The sequence below is a fragment of the Phacochoerus africanus genome, chromosome 10 (assembly GCF_016906955.1).
Source record: "Phacochoerus africanus isolate WHEZ1 chromosome 10, ROS_Pafr_v1, whole genome shotgun sequence".
NCBI lineage: Eukaryota > Metazoa > Chordata > Mammalia > Artiodactyla > Suidae > Phacochoerus > Phacochoerus africanus.
Window position 1 is genome coordinate 55,965,068 of NC_062553.1, and position 23,726 is coordinate 55,988,793.

The 23,726-nt window shown below is 45.2% G+C and overlaps 1 protein-coding gene across 4 annotated transcripts in view; it reads left to right on the top strand.

Moving 5' to 3' along the window:
• The window catches only part of LOC125137532 (RE1-silencing transcription factor-like), a 162,374-nt gene that overhangs the window by 132,324 nt on the left and 6,324 nt on the right, over positions 1–23,726 (top strand). The window contains exons 1-3 of one of the 4 annotated variants that reach the window (XM_047798295.1): positions 9,447–9,577; positions 14,537–15,440; positions 19,415–19,498. In XM_047798295.1, the coding sequence (XP_047654251.1) occupies positions 14,546–15,440; positions 19,415–19,498 (979 nt within the window). In that variant the 5' untranslated portion in view covers positions 9,447–9,577; positions 14,537–14,545. Of the gene's footprint in view, positions 1–9,446; positions 9,578–10,177; positions 10,703–14,536; positions 15,441–19,414; positions 19,499–23,726 lie in introns of those variants that run through there. The other 3 variants (XM_047798292.1, XM_047798294.1, XM_047798293.1) reach the window with 3 other exon arrangements.

A 23,726-nucleotide genomic window follows, 5' to 3' on the forward strand; every position in this document is an offset into this window, starting at 1 on the left:
TTTTCATGTTCCTCCTTATATCAAGTTTTTTAATTTTAAAAGAGCAGTGTTTTGCTAAGTGATGGATATGTAAACTTCATTACACTATTCTACCTTGATGTATTTTAAAAAGTTATAAGAAGCAGTTCTATAAAATGCAGTGCTGCTGAAGCATGGATGCAGACTCAAGGCCTTTGAAATAGTTGGCAAAGGAAACTGTTCAAGAATTTCCTGGGGCTCCAGGCTCTCGGTCTACCCAGCCTGGTAGACTCAGCTGAGTGGTGTTGGCTCAGATGGCCATGGTCGTAGACAATACCACATTGCTGGGCTCCGTGGCACGTAACTGGGGCAAGGCACAACCTCTCTGAATCTTCAGTAAAGTGGGAGTCCATACTGTTAAATGACAATAAAATTTAATAATGACTTTGATCCACGAATTGGGAAATACAGCACCTCACAAACAGTGGAGATCTCTTCCCGAGTGATTTTGGGCAAGAGTGAGTTTTACAGAGCTTAGATGAGGCAGTAGCGACAGGGCACGATTTGCTAAGATGTGGGCAATTTCCTTATAAAGGTGGCAGGCCCTATTTGCCAAGGTGAGGTGATCTGGTTAAAAGTGAGCCAGCAGATGGTGATCCTGTATGTTAGGATCCTGGACCCACGGCATTTCCTGGAGGTGCAGTCTGACTTAGGTTTAGATTTGTGACCTGGGCTGGGCCACTGGGGCAGCTTCCCATTTCCTGGGTCCCCATATTTGTATTATCTTTATCAATACTTTTTTTTTCCCTCTTTTTAGGGCCACACTCAAGGCATATGGAGGCTAGGGGTCAAATGGGAGCTACAGCTGCTGGCCTACACCACGACTACACCAACGCCACATCCGAGCTCTGTCTGTGATCTACACCACAGCTCACAGCAACGTCAGATCCTTAACCCAGTGAGAGAGGCCAGGGATCGAACTGCGTCCTCATGGATACTAGTCCAATTTGTTTCCAATGGGAACTCACTCCCTTTATCAGTACTTTGTATGCAGCAGATGTTGTGAGAGCAGAGGGTGTCCAAGTGGGTCCCACATTCCCTGATCACTGAACATTATTTTTTCTTAACACTTCCTTGAAATTGAGTAATCAATGTCACCACAGCTGTCTACCTAAACCACCAAGAGTGACCACATAGTTGCCTATTTATGGTTTATGTGTTAAAAATAAACTTCAAGGAGTTCCCATCGTGGCTCAGTGGTTAATGAATCCGACTAAGAACCATGGGGTTTTAGGTTCGGTCCCTGGCCTTGCTCAGTGGGTTGGGGATCTGGCGTTGCCATGAGCTGTGGTGTGGGTTGCAGACGAGGCTCGGATCCCGCGTGGCTGTGGCTGTGGCGTAGGCCAGTGGCTACAGCTCCAATTCAACCCCTAGCCTGGGAACCTCCATGTGCCTTGGGAGCAGCCCAAGAAATGGCAAATAAATAAATAAATAAATAAAATAAACTTCAAGAAGAAGAAGTATTTATTCATTTATTTATTGGCCACTCCCACAGGATGTGGAAATTCCCTGGCCAGGGATCAAAGCCACACCACAGCAGTGACCCAAGCCACAGCAGTGACAACACCAGATCCTTAACCCACTGAGCCACCAGGGAACTCCTGGATTTTAAAGACTTAGTAAGATAAAAAGAGGATAGACTATCTCCATAATTTTGTCATAAATATATACTGAATGAGAATATTTTGGTTGTATTGAGTAAATAGATACACTATTAAAATAAAAAAAAATAAACTTTAAGAAGTTCTGGGTTTTTTTTTTTTTCATGTAAAGCTTGCATATAGAATGCAAAGATAAGAGTTTATAGTCACAAAAATATTAGGTGGAAGGTGTGTTATTGGTGAGGTAATTCCCTTGACTTTAAGTCTGAAATCTCTGGGCCTTGGAGGGTGGTGATTACAGTTAAAGGAATTCGCTTTAACTATTAGCTCTTTCTTTTCCAAAGTGGCTGGGTGTGGCAGGCCTTCCTCAGGACTGTGATCAAGGAACCCTTCAAATAGTATCCTCTGTTTATCCTCGACTCAGTTTTTCTGTACTATGTGGATTTTTGGCACCGGGAAACATTCATTTGGTCATCTCCTGATTTTCACTGGTGAGGAAAGATTCAAAAAGGCAAATCTGACGCGTTGTGAGTACCAGGTAATTGTTGAATGAATGAAGCAAGTCATGGGAAAATTTGAGCACAATTTAAATATTAACATTGTAGCATATGCATGATATGCATAATATAGAAATGCATATTCTAGAAAGTGAAAGTACTCTCTCATAAATTCAGTCCACAAAATAATCCTCGTTAATATTTTGGAGTTCGAGTTGTGGCTCAGTGAAAATGAATACTAGTATCCATGAGGATACGATTTTGATCCCTGGCCTTGCTCAGGTTCGGGGATCTCATGTTGCCATGAGCTGTGGTGTAGGTCACAGATGAGGCTCAGATCCTGCATTGCTGTGACTGTAGTGTAGGCTGGCGACTGTAGCTCCGATTCGACCCTTAGTCTGGGAACCTCCACATGCCAAAGCTGCAGGCCGTAAAAAGCAAAAAACAAAAACCAAAAGCAACCACTAACTTTACTGAACATTCTTATATGTCTGTACACACTGTGGGAGGTTTTGCTGGGTCAAAAGCCGTGTGTGTGTGTGTGTGTGTGTGTGTGTGTGTGTGTGTGTGTTTGGCAGTGCCTACTTATTCTCCAAAAAAAGTTGTAACAATTTTCATTCCCCCAAACATAGTGTTGTAAGATGTCCAGGATTATTTTATTTTACTTAAAAAATTCTTATTTTCAGGAGTTTCTCTTGTGGCTCAGTGGGTTAAGAGCTGATGCTGTCTCTGTGAGGGAGCAGGTTCCATTCCTGGCCTGACTTGGCCAGTTAAGGATCTGGCATTGCCATAAGCTGCGATTTGACCCTGAGCCTTCGAACTTCACAGATGTGGCCATAAAAAGAAAAAAAAAGTCTTATTTTCTAAATTATATAGGTACAAATCCTTTTTTAGAAGAGATGTGACAATCTGGGAGCATTCAAAGTAGATCATTAAAGTATTTCCCACCCTCCATCCAATTTGGGTGTTATTTTAGAGTGAGATGATGATAAGGTCACTATAGTAACCTTCCCAAAGCAATTTTGGTTTACTATTTTTTCTTGTCTTTTTAGGGCCGCACTTTCGGCAGATGGAAGTTCCCAGGCTAGGGGTCAAATCAGAGCTGCAGCTGCCAGCCTACACCACAGCTTACAGCAACGCTGGATCCTTAACCCACCGAGCGAGGCCAGGGGAAGCTAGTCAGATTTGTTTCCACTGAGCCACGACGGGAACTCCGGTTTATTATTTTTCTTTTCCACCAGCGTATATAAACAGCCTATGTCACGCCTAAGAAATTCTATAAGAGACCTGCCTAGACCTACTAGGCCTCAGCTGCTTGCCTTACATAGAAAATGGTAACAATTTAATATTTTTATGTTAAAAATATTTGGGTGTAATTTGTTTAACTTATCAGCTGTGGTTTCTCAGTAATTGATGTGCATACTCAGGGTGTCTTATGAAACAAGAAAATCTAGTCTGTGTGTCATCTGTGTGGCTGCTCCCCCAGGCAAGCAGAAACTCCCCAGACCAGGATGGAACCCGAGCCACAGCAGTGACAGTGACAGATCACTAACCTGATAGTCCACCAGGGAACTCTGTTTTTTCAAAAAATGTAATGACATTTAATAATGGCTGGAGTTCCCTGGTGGCCTAGAGGTTAAGGATCTGGCATTGTCACTGCTGTGGTGTGGGTTCAAACTCTTAACCAGGAACTTCTGAATTGCTTGGACATGGCCAAAATAAAAATCAAAACTAGGAGTTCCCGTCATGACACAGAAGAAACAAATCTAACTAGTAACCACAAGGTTGTAAGTTCAATCCCTGGCCTCGCTCAGTGGGTTAAGGATCTGGCGTTGCCATCAGCTGTGGTGTAGGTTGCAGACACGGTTCGGATCTGGTGTTGCTGTGGCTGTGGTGTAGGCTAGTAGCTGTAGCTCTGATTCAACCCCTAGCCTGGGAACCTCCATATGCCATGAGGACAGGCCTAAAAACCAAAAAAAAAAACCAAAAAACAAAAAACCCAAAACGAAAACAAATAAATGCTAAATTTATGAATTATGTTGACATAATGTACTTGTCATCTTTTTATTAAACCTTTGTCAATTTGTCTTATAATTTTCAATTCCTCTAAATTTTCAAAGGAATTTGTAGGGATGGCTGATGTAGCTTAGAAATGATCATACCAGAGCAGGACAGGATTCATGCTTTCTGCACAAAACTGTCTGACCCAGAAGTTCCTTCAGAAAAATACTCTGGGGCTTAGTTAGTCTGGATGAGGAATTTTCTGGAAGATACTATTGATTGGTGTCAGGGAGTGCAAGCAATGGAACAGGAAAATGACTTGGCTTTTTAGAGGTTTCCTATCAGCCTACAGCCCATGCCTATTTCATGGAGAAGAGATAAAGGAATGGCGTTTTCTGTAGAAAGATTGCTCCTCAGAAGAGTCAAAGCAGTGAAGTTGGGTAACACCTAAGGCCACTGGGTCTCCACAGGAACAACTGGTGCCTCAAGCACATTGCCAGATTTATCAAATAACATGATGTGATGCAGTGTACAAATATTACATGTGGCAACCTAAACAGAGTATTTGCTGTTTACATGAAATTCATATTTAACTGGGTGACTATGTCAAGCGATCATATCCTCTAGGAGACTCTGCCAGTGCCTGGAGCCAGCTGGGCAGAAGGCAGGCTCCAGGCGGCCAGGAAACAAGGCCTGGGATGCTGGAGACACATAGCCTGCAAGGACAGTGCCCCCAGTGAGGGGTTGTCTTGCCCAAAACGTCAGTGCTGAGAAACTACCTTCGCTAACTCATTTATGAGGCACTTGTGGGACTGACCATGTACCTTTCACTTTTTGAAGTAATACTTATTATAACACAGAAATTCAAAGAGCAAGAAAATTACCACTTGAAAGCAGAAATTTCCTGTCACCCTACCTCCCAGATCACCATGGTTTGAAGTGATTATTCCAGATACCTTTTCATACCAATATATATACCCTTTTTAAAAATTAAAAACTGGGAGTTCCTGTCATGGTGCAGCAGAAATGAATCTGACTAGTATCATGAGGTAGCAGGTTCAATCCCTGGCCTTTCTTAGTGGGTTAAGGATCTGGCACTGCCATGAGCTGTGGTGTAGGTCTCAGACTTGGCTTGGATCCTGCGTTGCTGTGGCTGTGGTGTAGGCCGGCAGCTGTAGCTCTGATTCGACTCCTAGCCTGGGAACTTCCATATGCTGTGGGTGTGGCTCTGAAAAAAGACAAATAAATAAATAAAATAATTACATTGTATGACTTAGATATCTTTTTTTTTTTTTTGTCTTTTTGCTATTTCTTTGGGCTGCTCCTGCGGCATATGGAGGTTCCCAGGCTAGGGGTCGAATCGGAGCTGGAGCCACTGGCCTATGCCAGAGCCACAGCAATGCGGGATCCGAGCCACGTCTGCGACCTACACCACAGCTCACGGCAACGCCGGATCGTTAACCCACTGAGGAAGGGCAGGGATCGAATCCGCAACCTCATGGTTCCTAGTCGGATTCGTTAACCACTGCGCCACAACAGGAACTCCTGACTTAGATATCTTTTGTGTGTGTGTGTGTGTGTGTGTGTCTTTTGTCCATACATGGCTTTTTTAGATGCTGTAGCACAGGGAATACATCTGGCCTCAAAAACATAAACTTTCTTTCCTTTTTTCATGTCCAAAAAGGCAAAAATGAAACAGCTCTTTTTAAGTTTAGTAGCTTAAAAAGTAGCGTAAAAAGCCTAGTCAGTTTCCTCAGTCTGACTCCTTACTGGAATTTTTTTATTAATTGGAATTATTCTCACCTATTTTGATGCAAATAAATGGATGGCAGATTGCCAATCTGCATTCATTTAAAATTAACAGACGCCCTTGTTCAAGAGATGGCATATTCACATGACCCAAATTACCATGACATGAAGGCCACAGGTCAAATTCAAGGCCATGTTACAAGTCAATAGGAAATCTTCTTGGGGGAAGCTGGTGCTAATAAACTCTCTTAATTGCTTTTGAAGAGGCTGTATTTTACTCCTCGAAGCACTATTCACAATAGCCAAGATATGGAAACAACCTAAATGTCCATCAACAGATGAATGGATTAAGAGATGGGATTTATACACAATGGACTTCTATTCAGCCATAAAAAAGAATGAAATAACACCATTTGGAGCAACATGGATGGAACTAGAGGTTCTCATACAAAGCGAAGTAACTCAGAAAGAGAAAGAAATACTATATGCTATCACTTATATGTGAAATCTAAAATATAGCACAAATGAATCTATCTACAGAATAGAAACAGACTCAGGTATAGAGAACAGACTTGTGGTTGTCACGGGGGAGGGGGAAGGAGTGGGATAGACTGGGAGTTTTGGGTTAAATAAATGCAAACTATTGCATTTGGAATGGATAAGCAATGAGGTCCTGCTGTATAGCACTGGGAGCAATATCTAGTCACCTGTGATGGAGGATAATGTGAGAAAAAGAATGTATATAAATATATGCCTGGGTCACTTTGCTGTAGAGCAGAAATTGACATTTTAAATCAATTATAATATATATACATATTTTTTAAAAGAGGGGCCTTCCCATTGTGGCGCAGTGGTAACAAGCCCAACTAGTACCCATGAGGACTCAGGTTCAATCCCCGGCCTCCCTCAGTGGGTTAAGGATCCACCTCTGCTGTGAGCTGTGGTATAGGTCGCAGATGCAGCTCAGATCCTGCATTGCTGTGGCTGTGGTGTAGACCCTAAAAAGCAAAAAAATAAATTAATTTAAAAAAAAAGCCATGTATGAGTTCTCTGGTGGCTCAGCGGTTTAAGATTCCAGCATTGTCCCTGGGCTGTGAACTTCTGCATGGTGTGGGTGTGGTATAAATAAATAAATAAATAAATGATCCTTCTAGAGTTTCTGTTGTGGCTCAGCAGGTTAAGACCTGACACTAGCAGCCATGAGGGTGTGGGTTTGATCCCTGGCCTTCCTCAGTGGATTAAAGCTCCGCCAATGCTGTGGCTGTGGCTGCAGCGTAGGCCAGCAGCTGCAACTCCTGTTCAACCTTATGCTGCAGGCCATAAAAAGAAGAAAAAATAAAATGATCCTTAAAAAAAAATAAGCCATGCAACTGCAAATTAGATTTTAGCTTAAAAAAGAAAAAAGAAAGAAACTTTAAAAAGAGAATAAACGTGGAAAAGTTTGTACCAAGCCTACAAAGGTTTGCTTTCTCCTTCCTTCCTTCTTTCTACATCCCCTCCCCCCATTCTCTCTTCTTTTTAAACTGTTCCTTTGTGCATTTATTTCCTTCTTTTACTTTTGGGATCAATGAAAATGAATACTTCTCAAAATTGATTCTTGGGGAGGGCTTGCATTACATATTAAGTATCAGAGTTCCTGTTGTGGCTCAGTGGTAATGAACCTGACTAGGATCTATGGGATCTCGGGTTTGGTTCCTGGCCTCAATCAGTGGGTTAAGGATCCAGTGTTGCCGTGAGCTGTGGTGTAGGTCCAAGACAAGGCTCAGATCCCGAGTTGCTGTGGCTGTGGTGTAGGTTGGCATCTGTAGCTCCAACTGTACCCCTAGCCTGGGAACCTATGCCAAGGGTGTGGCCCCACAAAGCAAAAAGCAAACAAACAAAAAAATTAAGTATCGAAACGTCTGGTGGTTAAGCACCTTCGGGCCTTCCTTCCATATTGATTATTAGCTAATAACTTATTGTCTCAGGTTAAGGAAACAGGCCTACCGAGGAGTAGGCCAGGCAGGTACAGAGTCTGAAGAGCTCTCTCGTTAGAGAAAAAAAATGAAGGATCTTGAATGAGAAGGGACTGGGGGAGCCTGAAATGAGGTCGGGAAGTCCCAGGTAGGTTTGTGAGCTTGCTGTTTTCACCTTGATAATGTTCCTGCCCATATTTCTCCACCTGTTGAAACTTCCCCAGTTCTCAAGTGCAGATCAGATAACAACCCACTGTGACAAGATTCTGGATCCTCTTATTTAGAAACTATGCCCTCTCAACCCCCAAAGCACTTGCTGCTGCTTTGATCATTATACTAGTGGTAGTCCAACTTATCCAGATCTGGTTGGTGAGGACCTTGAAGGCCAAAGGCGACTAAGGTAGCCAGCAAATTTCCCCCAACAGCTATGGTTTACGATTTCTAAGGCATTATTACTCTGAGCCAGGTGGCAGGCACAGTGACCCCACTTACTCATAAACCGGCAAGCAGCTTACTCTCCAGACTTGTTCAGGAGGCAGCCTCCATGTCCTCACCACCATCTATACCTCTGTAACCTGAGGGTAATTGCTGCAATGAAATCCTGCTTTTTAGGCTCAGCAATGAGCCACTACCGTCCACAACTAGGGACTTGTCTTCTGTTTGCATTCTCACAATTTTTTTTTCTTTAGGGCCACATCTTCAGCAACTGGAAGTTCCCAGGCTCCTGGCTGGATCAGAACTGCAGCTGCCGGCCTACACCACAGCCAAAAACACAGCAACCCGGGATCACAGCCGTGTCTGCGACCTACAGCACAGCTCATGGCGACATGGCATCCTTCACCCACTGAGCGAGGCCAGGGATCAAACCTGCATTCTCATGGGCACTAGTCAGATTCCTTACTGCTGGGCTTCAACGGGGGCTCCTATGCTCACAGCTTTGAATCCACGACATTCCCCAAATATTTTCTTGTCACAACTCACTGACTATTTTTCTCCCTTACTGTTTAAAACTTGGAAGGCACTTTTTAAACGAATAGACTTGAAACGAAACTCCCTTAGTTAAGGGTGGCTGTGGATGGAGACCTAAAGGGTGCCTGAGATTTGTTTTTGACCGCTTGAGGCTTGAAAGGGCGGGTGACCAAGCTTCTAAAGAGGCTGGTCGAAGCCTGTAGATTTGTCTTTAATAGCGCTGTTCTCTTGCAGGCACCCCAAGGCTGGGGGTAACTTTACCACAGTTAATTTAGGAAGGAAACCGAGAAAGGCAGTGGACTCGCTCCTCCTTAGACCCAAGGGCCAGAGCGAGGGGCGGGGGCATAGGTGCGGCTGCCCCCGCGCGCGCCCCCGGAGCGGCCCGACCCGGCTCCGCGCGGTCACAGCAGCCGTGCTAGCCCAGGGGCGGGGCGCGCGCGGGCGGCGAGGGGGCGTGTCCCGGGAGCGGCGGCGGCGGCGCGGGCCGGGCGCGCGGCGCAACCTCCTGTGCTGGAATGTGCGGCTCCCGCGAGCTCCGGGTGCCCGAGCTGAGCGAGCGCCGCCGAGGCCCCGGGCCCCAGACCCCGGCGGCGGGGGCCGGGACGGCGGGGCGGGAGCCCGTGGCCTGAGGCCTCTGCAGACCCCCCTCTCGGGGCTCGGCGGGCCTCGACGGCCCCGGGCCCAACTTTTCCTCCCTCCCCTCCCCCGAAAGTCCGGCAACAAAGAAAAGGAGTCGGAGCAGGAGCCGCGCCGCCGGGGCTTCGCCCCTCCTCGCCCAGGAAGGCCGGTAAGCGCGGCGTGGGCCAGGGGCCGGGCGGGTGGGGGCGGCGGGCCGGGCGGCCGCGGGAGGGGGAGGGCGCGGAAGGACGCGGAGCGAGGCGCTGTCCAGGGCTGATTTGCAGATCTTGTGGCTCCGGCGGCAGCGGGGGCGGGCGGCCGAGCGGGCTCGGGTTACACGGGGGCTGGGCCGGGGGCGTCCGCGGGGGCGGCGCGGCACCGGGACCCCCTGCCCGGTGGAGGCCGGTCCCGCTGGCCCTCGAGCTCGGGTCCCGACCCGGGAACGGAGCCGCTTGGGGCCCCGGTCTTGGCACTTCCCCTCGTCGTCATGCTGCCCAGGTCCCGCCGCCGCCCCTCGCCCGCCGTCCCCGCCATCCCCGCCGTCCTCTTCCTCCCCGGCCTCTCGCTGTCGCCGGAAGGCGCCGTGGGGAGCGGCAGGGCGGGCGGAGTCGGCCCGGGGCCCGGCGGGCCAGTCGCTTGGGCTGGACAGCGAATTCTGCACTCGGGCCGCCTCTCCGCGCGGGGCCCCCTCGCGACCGGGGCCGGGGGCCGGAGGCTGGGGCGCGCGTCCCGCGGGCGCGGCGGGGAAGTGAGCGCAGACTTCCGGGGTGCGGGGGGCCCGGCGCGCGGAGGGCGCCCGCGGAAGGCAAGACTCGGCCGGTGAGGCGCGGGGACTGTGCGTCCTCTGCCCGGCCTGGGGCCGGGGGGCCTCGGTGTGGCCGGCGGCGCCCCGAGGTGCGGATCTGCGGTCCTTGGTGCGGGAAGAGAGCCTGGGACCAGCGCCGGGACGAGTCGGGGCGTGAGGACGCGGGAAGCCGGCTGGGCCGGGAGGAAGCGAGGCGCCGAGTTTGCAAAGAGCCGCTTTGTGTCGAACGTGTTCGGAGAAAATGGCCGGATGCCTGTTAGGGTTGGAAGCGCTGCCGCCGAGGCCGGAGCTGGGGCCGCGGCCCCGAGGGCTCCGCGCCGGGCTCCGGGCTGCGCTCGGACCGCCTTCCGGACCCACGTTGCAGTCCCTTTGCGGCTGGGGGATCAGGACCCGGACGGTTGGAGGGTGGTTCCGAGGAGTCGGGCTGCAGGGTTGAGCCCTCGGACAGCGTTTGCTTTGTGTGATGGCATCTGGTTCCAACTTTGGTTGGTACGTGTAACTCGAGCGGGGCGTGTTGATGCAGTTGGGCGATATGGGCTCCTGTCTGGATTTGGGGTTTAACTTTTTTTTTTTAAGTCTTTTCCATTCGTTTTGTTTTTTCTGATTTGCAAGGGAACACCTAATTGGAGCATAACGCCTATTAGAGTGGAAAGTACGGTGTGAAGACGGTTTATAAGATGCCCAGCATGTTTTCTAGGGGACCTTGTAATGGCTCCGCTAGGCAAGTGGGCCGAGGCACGCACATGCAAGGAAGTTGCTGATTGTGGAGATGAGTTGACTAGTTATTTTATTAGGGGGGTTGAATAAAAGTTTGTGTATTTTCGAATACACAAAGTTTCCTTTCCACAAGAAAAAAGATTCATAATTTTTGTTTACTTTTAAGCAGGTCATCATATAAAAAACAAAAAACTAAGTGGTATTTTTTAAAAGCCACTTTGGACCCTTGACAGCAGGAGTTTGAACTACCTGAGTACGATTATACATGGATTTTGTTTTTTCAAGATATACATCAGAAAATTTTTTGGTGATTTGCAGTATTTTGAAAAAGTTTACAGGTGATACACGTAGCCTAGAAATATTGAAAACATTTAGAAAAACAGACGTTGTGAGTGCATAAAATATATGTAGTTACTAGTGCATTTCATCTAATAAAAAGTTAAAATTTATCAAAAATTACCCAAACATCACATACACAGCATTCCATTCCAGAAAAATGTAAACAAATATATAAAGGGCAGTATTAACTCATTACTGCATAGTATTAACTTTAGTCCATACTATACTATTGTAATCATTTCATAGCTACCTCTTGTTGCTTTTTTGATCAGCTCCAGTGTTGCAAGTATCCTTTAGGTTTAATCATTTCCAGGTGAGCTGTTGGTCTCCCCAGTAAATTGTGTTTGCAGTAAAAAGCCATGTGTTGCAGTTCCCAAGTGTTTTTCATTGTGTTTAGTGCTTTACTACTTCCTTGGGACCCTTAGGAAGTGCCACTAGTGATGCTGGAAATATTCCCAAGAAGCAGAGAAAAGTCATGACATTATAAGAAGTTGAGTTGCTTGATATGTACCACAAATAGCTCTGCAGTTTTCAACTTCCCACCATAAGGATCACAGTAACAATAAGAAAAGATGTAATGCTATCTCTGTGTTTTTGCCAGCAGACATGAAAGCCTTGCACTTTTTCTGAAAAGCCCTTTTATCTTTTATTTAAAGTGTATCTTTTATGTGTGATAGTATTGCTATTAGAAAGGCATATCTATATATTCTAATATAATTTGAGAAAAATGATGTTATATGACAGTTTAAAGCAAAAGGAAGATGAAGGATTTAAATCTGGAGAATTTAATGCCTGTAGAGGATGGTCTGGTAATGTTTTGCCTTTAAAAACATCAAGATAAGAGAACCAACTTTGAGTTCTCAGATGCCATTAACAAAACTTTTGAGGAGAAAGCCTCTCTGCCTAAACAGGTTTTTAACAGAGAAATGTGCCCTGCTGTGGAAAAAAAAATTGCCACAGTAAGGAAGAAGTCTGAACATCAGGATTTAAAGCTGATCTAAAGCTCACTTGTTTTGTTCAAATCAAGTTTTTGATCAGGAAGCCTTTATCTGTGAAGCTTCTAATACGTCTAGCTTTTAAGGGGAAAAGATAAAACCAGTTGCAGTTCTTTGGTTGTGTTGTACAACAAGAAGTCCTAGGCAATGAGAATACATTTCTGGATTGGTTCCGTCAATGCTTTGTCCCCCATGACGAAGTACCGTGCAGGAAACAAGTACATTTTAAAGTTCTTTGGTATTGGACAGTGCCCCTGGTCACCCTGAACCATATGAGTTCACCATTGAAGGTGTCAAAGTCACCTGCTTGTCACCAAACAGTGTTTATGAGAAAAGCCTATAAAGGGTCATAAGGACTTTGAAGACCCGTTCCACATGGTACTCTCTAGAAAGGATCGGCAGTGCTGTGGAAGACAGCCCCAGGAGACCTTGATGAAAGTCTGGAAGGATCCCACCACTGAGGATGTCGTCATTGTCATAGAAATGTAAAAAGCTGTGAAAGCCATCAAGTCTGCTGGAGAGAGCTGTGTCCAGATGTCTGTTTGACTTCATAGGATTTATGACAGCCAGTCAGGGAACTCATGAAAGAGATTCTGGATATGAGAAAAGGGTGGTGGTGGTGAGGGCTTCAAGATGCAGACCTTGGGAAAATTCGGGGGCTAGTATACGCCATGCCAGGGGAATTAACAGAAGTCAATTTGGAGATAAGTGCTTCTGAACCAGTGCCAGAAAACAAAGACAGTCTGGCAGCATGTTCCATTTATTGAAGACTTCTTGTGACTTCTTTTATGACTTTGACTCTTACATGATACAGACACTGAAATGAGAGCCAGTGGTGGAAGGGCTGGAGTACCCCATAGAAACATTTTTAGAGAAGTGGGAAAGTAAAAGAAGTCACAGAGAAAAGAAGATAGTACCTTCAGGTTGCACAGAGCACCTGCCTGCCTCTGGTACTCCTTCACCTCAATTCCACTTCCTCTGCGGCTTCCACCTCTGCACCTAGGACTCAGCAAGGCCAGTCCCTCCTTCCCCTCCTCCCTGTGTTCACACTATGGTAGGAGGTTGAAGATTTTGCAGATGATCTACTTCCACTTAATGGAGAGTAACTAATCCTGCCACACAGTTAATAATAAACTTGGCTGTTATGTGTGTGTGTCTTGTGAAAATCCAGTAATTGTATGGCAAGGGCTGGTGGATGTTTTGTCCTCATCATTGCCTAAGTATTCGTTGTGTTCAGGATTTGTACATAGGTATAAGGTGAGTGATATTTAATATGAAATTAATAATGTGTTTGGTTTTCTACTTTTTTATATAATATTACCTTACAGTATACCTTTTATAATTTTGAGAAACTGCATATCAGCCTATCATCACATTTATGCATTGTTTTAAAACTTTTTTTTTTTTTTGGTCTTTTTTAGGGCCTTATCTGCAGCATATGGAGGTTCCCAGGCTAGGGGTCGAATCAGAGCCTCAGCTGCTGGCCTATACCACAGCAACAGCAACATGGGATCCAAGCCGCATCTGTCACCTACCCCACAGCTCATGGCAACACCAGATACTTAACCCACTGAGCAAGGCCATTGATCAAACCCGAAACCTCATGGTTCCTAGTCGGATTTGTTTCCGCTGCACCACAACGGGAACTCCTAAAACTTTTTAAAACGTTACCAACGTTTCCAGTACTATGTTATGAATATGACTAATACTGTATCCCATAAAGTGTTTATGATTCATTTATTTACATATAGGCTAGGCTACTGTGAAGCAGTCCTGTCATTTCGAGGCCAGGGGTCCAACCCGTGCTGCAGTTGTGATCAGAGCCCATGCAGTGACAATGGTGGATCCATAACCTGCTGCGCCACCAGACAACTCCAAAACATAATTTTAATTGACACTAAAAACGAAGATTACTTACATTTTTGTACCATAAAAATTAGAAGTACTGAAGGGAAGGCCTGCTAGTGGTAGACATGGTTGGTGGATGAGTTGTGTCACACAGTTGATAGAAATTTTTTTAGGGGTCATAGAGATGTTTTTGATGACTGCAGTAGAGAGAATTTGGAATTACAAGCACATTTTTAAAGGCTTATTTTCTGTAGTTAACGAAGCTGATTGAAGATTGCATGGGGAAGTGAATTATTTGAAGTTAGGAAGAATTGCCGTGACGTCTTTTTATTATTTTTAATATCTGTCCTTATTGCAGTGACGTCTTGGTTTTAGACCGGTAAGCATTGTGTTCACTCTGCTTTTGTGTTTTGTTGGAACGCAGAGCAGAGCAATGGCCACGCAGGTGATGGGGCAGTCCCCTGGCGGCGGAGGGCTCTTCCCGGGCAGCGGCGCCGTGGGCATGGCCTTGCCTAACGACATGTATGACTTGCCTGATCTCTCGCGAGCGGAGCTGGCCGCGCCTCAGCTCATCATGTTGGCCAACGTGGCCTTGACTGGGGAGGTCAGCGGCGGCTGCTGTGATTACCTGGTTGGCGAAGAAAGACAGATGGCGGAATTGATGCCGGTCGGGGACAACAGCTTCTCGGAGAGTGACGGAGAAGGACTGGAGGAGTCCCCTGATGTCAGAGGCGAAGCCAGGGGACTGGAAAGCATGGAGCTGGAGGGCTTGGAACCCGGGGTCGTCGAACCGGGACCCGAATGTGCGGGATCCGCTGCCCCAGAAGCTTACAGCTCCAGGAGCGAGCTTCCTCCAGAGGCACCTGTCACAGAGGACAGAGGCAAGAGCTTGAGGACCAAGCCCTTTCGCTGTAAACCCTGCCAGTACGAGGCGGAGTCTGAGGAGCAGTTTGTGCATCACATCCGTGTGCACAGTGCCAAGAAGTTTTTTGTGGAGGAGAGTGCAGAGAAGCAGGCCAGAGCCCGGGAGGCCGGCTCCGCAGCCGCGGAGGAGGGGGACTTCTCCAAGGGTCCCATCCGCTGTGACCGCTGTGGCTACAACACCAACCGCTACGACCACTACGCGGCCCACCTGAAGCACCACACCAGGGCCGGGGAGAACGAGCGCGTCTACAGGTGCATCATCTGCACCTACACCACGGTGAGCGAGTACCACTGGCGGAAACACCTGAGGAACCATTTTCCACGGAAGGTGTACACGTGCGGAAAGTGCAACTACTTTTCAGACCGAAAGAACAACTATGTTCAGCACGTGCGAACTCACACAGGTAAGAGGGCCTTGCTCACTTGTCAGCGTCCCCCCCAGGTGGGACAGCCTCAGAAACACGCAGGATTTCAGACCCCCAGGTGGAGAGAGTGCCCCCCTGGGTCTGTGGGTAGCCGCTAACCAATACTCGCAGCTCTTAACGCTTTGTCACATTCCGCACGTCATTTTTTTTTTTTTTTTTTTTTGCTGTTAAATGGCTGCACCAGCAGCAAATGTAAGTTCCCTGGCCAGGGGTTGAATCCTGGCCGCAGCTGCAACCTCTGCCAAAGCTGTGGCCATGCCAGATCCTTTACCCGTCTGTGCTGAGCTGGGGATGGAACCCACACCTCTGCAGCGACCTGAGCTTGGGCAGTTGGATCCTTAACCCGCTGCACCCCAGGGGGGAATTCTGCCTGGCAGTTCATGTTTTCAAATAGCAGTTTTTTGAGCTGTGCTCCAGTCCCACACACCTTATCCATTTACAGTTAGAATGCGTTGGTTTTAGTACAGTCACAGGATTGTGCAGCCAACACCATAATCAATTCTAGGACATCGTCACCTTCCCCCCCAGAGAAACCCCTATTAGTGGTTGCCCCCCATTTCTCCCCAGCACCCCTTAGTTATTTGCTTTGAAGTTGACTTTCACCCTTGTAATCATGGGGTCTCATTTTTGAAAAGCAGCGTCTGTAACTGTTGGTAGTTCATTTTCTTGTTTACATTACACTTTGCTGATGTGACTTGGTACCTTCGAAGGCTGCTCCCTGGTCTGAACAACATGACAGGGTAACCTAGTGCCAGCTCTTTGCATCACATGTGAGAAGGGGCTTGGGTACTGTTGGCATCAGGTCCCTTCTGCAGTAGTTGTCACTCTGTAGGACTGAACCTCGCGCTAATAAAGTGGGTGCTAGGGGAGGAATTGAGGTTGCTTTGCTTAGGTGTAGACATAACCAAGAAAACTTACAGAGAAATTCCCTGGTGAGAAAGACTTTGTAGCAAGATTTCTAAGCCCCAGCAGTTGGCTTCTGTGTGATTTAAAGATTTCAAATCCGGTCGAGTAAAAGATTTGCAGTCTCTTTGGAATTTGCTGTAAATTGTGATTATTTCCAGGTTTTGAAACTGTTTTATTTCAAAAGTTAAGACGTTGAATCATTTCAAAATTACATGGCCTAGGAAATGAAAATGACCTGGACATCCTACACCATTAATCACTTGACAGTTAATCAAACGACCTGTTAGACTAAACTAACCTCACCTACAATATCATAAAATAAATCTGAAATACCGTACGTGCTTGAACTGTAAGTACCGCATGTTCCTTTAACAGTATTGTCAAAATTCTGGGGCTCAGTTTAGAATCAGCTGTAATCTGTGGCGCTTTCAGCATCCATGGTAAAGGATATGGCTTTTGTGTGTGCATGTTTATGAATTTTTTAACGTGAGGTATCGCTGATGATGATGAATTTTTACAAATATATATACTCATAACCACCATGCAAATCAACATAAAGAATATTACCAGCCACCCCAATGCCTTTATCTTATTAAATTTTGATTTTTTTTGTTTGTGTCAGTTATATTTTGACACTTTCAAAATTGAGTCACTGAACAATTTAAAATTTCCCCCAAATCTAAAATGTTTTAAAAAGTAAATCAAAATTACTTGATTTAAGAACATTTTTAGGAGTTCCCGTCGTGGCTCAGTGGTTAACGAATCCGACTAGGAACCATGAGGTTGGTTGTGGGTTCAATCCCTGGCCTTGCTCAGTGGGTTAACGATCCGGCGTTGCCGTGAGCTGTGGTGTAGGTCGTAGACACGGCTCGGATCCCGCGTTGCTGTGGCTCTGGCATAGGCCAGTGGCTCCATGTCCGATTCGACCCCTAGCCTGGGAACCTCCATATGCTGCGAGAGTGGCCCAAGAAATGGCAAAAAGACCAAAAAAAAAAAAAAAGAACATTTTTGGAATTAAAAAAAAAAACAAAATGGAGAAATCTGGGAAATTTTCACTTTTGGTGTATATTTTCAATTGTTATATAAGTTTTTTTTTAAAAGAGGAATTCTGCTTTTTGACATTTCTTAATTTTTTTGTTATAATGGTTTATTTTCAAGTATTTACAGTCTAGGTGACTTTTTTTTCTTTTTTCTTTTTTGGCTGTGACACAGCATATGGAAGCTCCCAGGCCAGGGGTTGAATTGGAGTCATAGCCCCTGGCCTACACCATAGTCACTGCCACACCAGATCTGAGTTGCATCTGCTACCTATAGCACAGCTCAAGGCAATGCCACATCCTTAACCTACTGAGAGATGCCAGGGATCAAAGCTGCGTCTTCGTGGATGCTAGTTAGGTTCTTAACCCACTGAGCCACAACAGGAACTCCTAAACTTATTTGATCTTAACACTTTTTTTTCTTTCTTTTTTGTCTTTTTATGGCTGCACCCACTGCATATGGAGGTTCCCAGGCCAGGGGTCTAATCGGAGCTGTTGCTGCTGGCCTATGCCAGAGCCACAGCAGATCCAAGCCTCGTCTGTGACCTATACCACAGTTCATGGCAAAGCCGTTCCTTTACTCACTGAGTGAGGCTTGGAATCCTTTCTGCTGTGCCATGACAGGAACTCTGATGATCTTATCACTTTTAAAAAAGCTCTCCCTCCCTGATATTACCTTATTTGTGTGTTGGTTTTTTTTTTATTTCAAAACAGTTTGGTGTATAAATAGAAGAATAATATTTTGATTATGTTAATTCTGAGCGTATCACTGGTACTAAATGCATAGTTCTGAAAATTGTATTTATTCAAAAATGAATTCATCTAGAAGAACACATAAACAATCAGTGGGAATCACTTGTTTCTCATTTCTCGCTTATCTACGTTTCAGGGTCAGGTTCACTTGGTGGTTCTTCATGTTCTTTTAATCGAGTGCTCAGGGTTAGGTGCTTTCTCTCTCTTTTTTTTTTTGCCTTTTTTAAGGCTGACACCTGCAGCATACGGAAGTTCCCAGGCTAGGGTTCTAATTGGAGCTGTAGCTGCTGGCCTACACCATAGCCACAGCAACATGGGATCTTGAGTTGGATTTGTTTCCACTGTGCCACAATGGGAACTCTGATTTTTTTTTTTTTTGGTCTTTTTGCCATTTCTAGGGCCACTCCTGCGGCATATGGAGGTTCCCAGGCTAGGGGTCTAATCAGAGCTGTAGCCACCAGCCTACATCAGAGCCACAGCAACGTGGGATCCCAGCCGCATTAGTGACCTATACCACAGCTCATGGCAACGCCGGATCCTTAACCCACTGAGCGAGGCCAGGGATCAAAACTGCAACCTCATGGTTCCTAGTCAGGTTTGTTAACCATTGTGCCACCATGGGAACTCTGGAACTCCGAATTTTTTAAATTCTTAATATTTTTGTAATAACATATTGCATTACTGTGAAAATTAACAGAAAGCTGAAGATTGTTTTGTTAGCAAAGCTAAAATAATTATTATATAAAACTGTATTATATATAGTTATACATACTATATATAATGATGTATAGTTTCTAAATAATAGAAATAATAGTTAAATAATTACTATATAGTAATAGTTTTGTGTATTCTGAATAGCCTATCTAATACATGAGAAAAATTGATCATTTTGCCTGGAATAAGGACCAAAAAATCCTTGTTAAAAAAGTGTGTATTTTTTTTTTTTTAGGGCTGCACCCTCAGCATATGGAGGTTCCCTGGCTGGGGGGGCGATTTGGAGCTATAGCTGCTGGCCTACACCAGAGCCACAGCAATGTAGAATCAGAGCCGCATCTGTGACCTACACCACAACCCACAGCAATGCCAGATCCTTAACCCACTGAGCGAGGCCAGGGATTGAACCCGTGTCCTCTTGGATCCGAGTTGGATTCGTTTCCTTTGTGCCATGACGGTAACTCCAAAATGTGTGTAGTGTTAATGCGAATCGTATTTGCTTTATTTTGTCCTGTATGAACACTAATCCTGATGTTCTTGCAGGAGAACGTCCGTATAAATGTGAACTTTGTCCTTACTCAAGTTCTCAGAAGACTCACCTAACCAGACACATGCGTACTCACTCAGGTGGGTGACAGATGGAAACTTTACTGTCATTTTAGTAAACTACCATTATAAGGAAGTTCTTGCAGACCTGGAACTGGATCATTTTTTGTGGTTTATGTGTAATATAACTTGGAAATCAGAGTTAATATTTAGTGTTCTACCATTGTGGAACTGTATTTAATTGGAGATCATTAAGCAAAGAGTTCATAGGTGGAACCCTATGAACTGCTTGTAACTGTATGTGTGTGTGTACGTCTTCTGGGAGGAGGGTCCATCAGGTCTTCAAGCTTCCTGACGATAAAAGTTGAATTGCTGCCATAGACCAGGGTACGTTCTTTCTGAACAAAGCCTACCTTCTATACTCTGCCTGACCACTCCACCCCCACAGCACAGTATAACACCAGGTTTCAGCGTTTTGTTGCTGAGTTTCAGGAATTCCTTCTTAGCTGCCCAGATCCTGAAATTTGGGTTTGTCCTCTTCAGAGTTGATAAGGCTTCTAAGGACTGATTTATAAAAGCCAAACTTTAAAGAACAATAGACCACCCAGGATCCCAATTTATTAACCTAGAGTAGGTAAAACATAAGACTATAGCAAGTTGGAGATTCATCCAGGCTAGAACTAAAATAGTCATGATCACCATACATTCACTCCCTGGCCTGGAAACTTTCATATACTGTAGGTGTGGTCATTAAAAAAAAAAAGATCTCTATGCTAATACTGACTTGTTAACTTTGCCATATACATTCCTTGATATTGGGGACCAATTTTGGTTGGTGGTCATGATTATTTTAGTTCTAGCCTGGGTGAAATTGGTCCCCAACATCAAGAAATGTATATGGCATAGTTAAAAAGTCGGTATAAGCATAGTGGTTTTTTTTTTTTTTTTTTGCTTTTTAGGGCCACACCTGCAGCATGTGGAGGTTCCCAGGCTAGTGGGCTAATCGAAGCTATAGCTGCCAGCCTTTGCCAGAGCCACAGCAACACCATATACGAGCCATGTCTGCAACCTACACCACAGCCCACGGCCATGCCAGATCCTTTAACCCATTGAGCAAGGCCAGGGATCGAACCCACAACCTCATGGTTCCTAGTTGGATTTGTTTCCATTTTGCCATGACAGGAACTCCCAGAAAAATTTTTTTTCAGTGAAGCATATTTTTCTTTTACCAAGTGTGTGATTATTATGGAAGCACTATTTCTTTCTTTTTCTTTTTTTCTTTTTTCTTGTCTTTTTAGGGCCACATCTGCAGCATATGGAAGGTCCCAGTCTAGGGGCTGAATCAGACCTGTAGCTGCTCACCTACACCACAGCCACAGCAACACCAGATCTGAGCTGCATCTGTGACCTACACCACAGCTCACTGCAACGTTGGATCCTTAACCTGGTGAGCGAGGCCCAGGATCAAACCTGCGTGTACTAGTCAGGTTTGTTTCCACTGAGCCACAGTGGGAACTCAGATTAATTTTTTATTTTATTTATTTGTTTGTTTTTCCAATAAGAGGACTTCATATAGTTAATACTGAGGCAAAGCGTTCTGCAGAAGTACCAACACAAAAGAGGACCCATTTCCTGATACAGGCAACTGTCACACGGTGTAGTGACACAGGCAGCTGTCGCACGGCTTAAATACAAGCGCTGCCTCCTGGGCTGGGCTCCTTATAGACCCAGCGAGGCTCTTCTTCAGTGTCTTCTCTTCGAGTTGTACTGATTCTATTGCCAGTTCTCATTCGAATCTGCTGGGGGATTGGATGATTTTGCTTTGGCTTCTTGGCCAGGAATCACATGATCCTGAAAGTCTTGAGAGCAGACTTGGTGAGGAGCTCATTCAGCCACACCTAGGATGGTGGGGAAGGGAGCCAGATGAGGTTTTTAAGTGGTATTCACATTTAATTTACAGAAATGAAAATGCACGTACTGGGTACAAAGTCAGTGACTTTATATATATTTTCTCCTGTTTGACCCCCATCTAGGTGAAGACTTGAAATATTTCCACCACCTCAGAAAAGTTCCTTCCCTTTTTACCTCTTCTAGTCAGTGCTCTCACAGTCTTCTCACCAACAATCCTCTGACTCCTGACAAAAACATTATAAGATGCTTTTATAAAATGTTTTTGAGGTTTATTCCATACTGTATTATTAGAACTTTGTGTTTATTGTTGAGGTGTATCCCCCATGACTGTTTAATTAAAAGTTCCCTGTTAGGCTTCTGGGCTCTTCTTTTTTTCTTTCTGGGCTCTTGATAAGATTATGTAAAGCTTGTAAAACTCCCTTTTTGATTTGCCTTACATCTAGAAATTAATTTGGAAAGGATAAAATAGACATTGGATGCATTTATAAAGAAGAAAAGTAGGTACCTATAAAAATAGGTATTTTATTACTTATTAAAGCTGGAAAATAATTAAATTAAAACCATTGGTACAGGGCAAAAAAAATTTACCCTCACCTAGGTATTAAGAAACTAAGCTTGATGACTAGATCTCCCAGTGTAGGAAAGATTTAATGGCAGGAAAGCAACAATGGGAGTGGGGTGAATGAAGCATGTCAATGATGCTGGCATATTTTAAACAAGCCTGTGAACCTGCCTTTCCTGACCATCTCACAGGTGAAGGCTTGCATCTTTCTTGGTGCTGATTGTGTAAATACCCATGAGGGCTTATAAAAGGGTGACATTTTCTTTATAATTCTTTCACGAGTACAGATGCTTTCCTAAAGAGATTAACTCCATTCATCAACTATTTGCTTACCTAAAAGTAGGGTTAGGATGGCAGGAGAGGATGGACACATGACATCTTCCCTTTGTTTACCCTTTCTAAAAATTACCAGGTTAGGAAGTTCCCGTTGTGGCTCAGCAGTAACGGGCAGTATCCGTGAGGGTGTGGGTTCCATCTCTGGCCTCGAACAGTGGGTTAAGGATCCGGCGTTGCCGTGAGCTGTGGTGTGGGTTGCAGACATGGCTTGGATCTGGCGTTGCTGTGGCTGTGGTGTAGGCCATCGGCTATAGCTCTGATTGGATGCCTAGCCTGGGAACCAGGTGTGGCCCTGAAAAAAAAAAGGACAAAAAGAATAAATAACAGATGCAGTGGGGTTCTGTTGCATAGCACAGGGAACTATATCAAGTCACTTGTGATAGAACATAGTAGAATATGAGAAAAAGTATATATATGTGTGTGTGTGTGTGTGTGTATAGCTTGGTCATTTTGCTGTGCAGCAGAAATTAAACATTGCACATCAACTATAATTAAAAGATTTTTAAAAAAAAAAATAATTCACAGGTGAGGAAGCTGAGCCTTTGAGTCTTCAGTGCCTTGCTGACGACCTCACAGTAAAGCTGCAGAGCCCCTGTTTGACCCACAGATAGCCACACTGTAGAACAAGTTCTTAACCATTATGCTGCATATCTTCCCTGCCTGCTGTGTCTGTATATGTTCAGGAAACGTTGTCTCTGTTGACCTCCCTCAATGGGGAGGACACAATGATGGGACCGTGTGCAGCTAGTGTAATGTACACATTAGAAGTTTCTGGTTATGATGTGTTCTCGGTCAGTGTGGGGAGGAGCTGCGTCTACTGTCTGAAGGACCTGGATATGGTTTTGTTCTTGTGATCAAGTATTCTGTCATCAGCCATCTTCTCCTCATGTAAAAAAGCTCACCATCTACGTGGTTTTACTAAATGCCTCCGTAGTTTTGTTGAAAAATGAAAACAAATAAGATTTGATGTGAATTTGAGAATGTTTGAGAAGTGAAATTTCATACATGTCACTTTCCGTTTTTCTGCTACGCTTTCCCTTGGACCAGTGGGGTATGGATACCGTTTGGTAATATTTACTAGAGTGTGATCTAGGTGGGTATGTATTCAGGTAGAATGAGTTCATCTCTGCCTTTAAATGGGGTGGGGGGGGATGCAGGGTGCTTCTGGTCTCGTGTGTGCCTGTGGCTGTGACTGTGTTTGCTTGTTTTATGGACCATATCTATTTGTTGCCTCTTTTCACTCACCTGGTGTCTTTGCCCATTCTCTAGAAGGAGGAGGGAGAGAATCAAGACTCGGGCTCTACGTTTGCTGCGAAGTAGCGCCCCTGGGCACTGGGAATGTTTGCTGATTGAAACTTGACCCAGTTCCTGCTCTGATGCTCAAAGGGTTAGGTTGAGAGGAAAAGCCTTTTTACTCCCAGAGGCCAAAGCATTGTTTTCAAACTCTGGGAGCGGTAGCTTAGAGTGTGAGATAGTTATTTTGAAGTCTCAAGACTTATC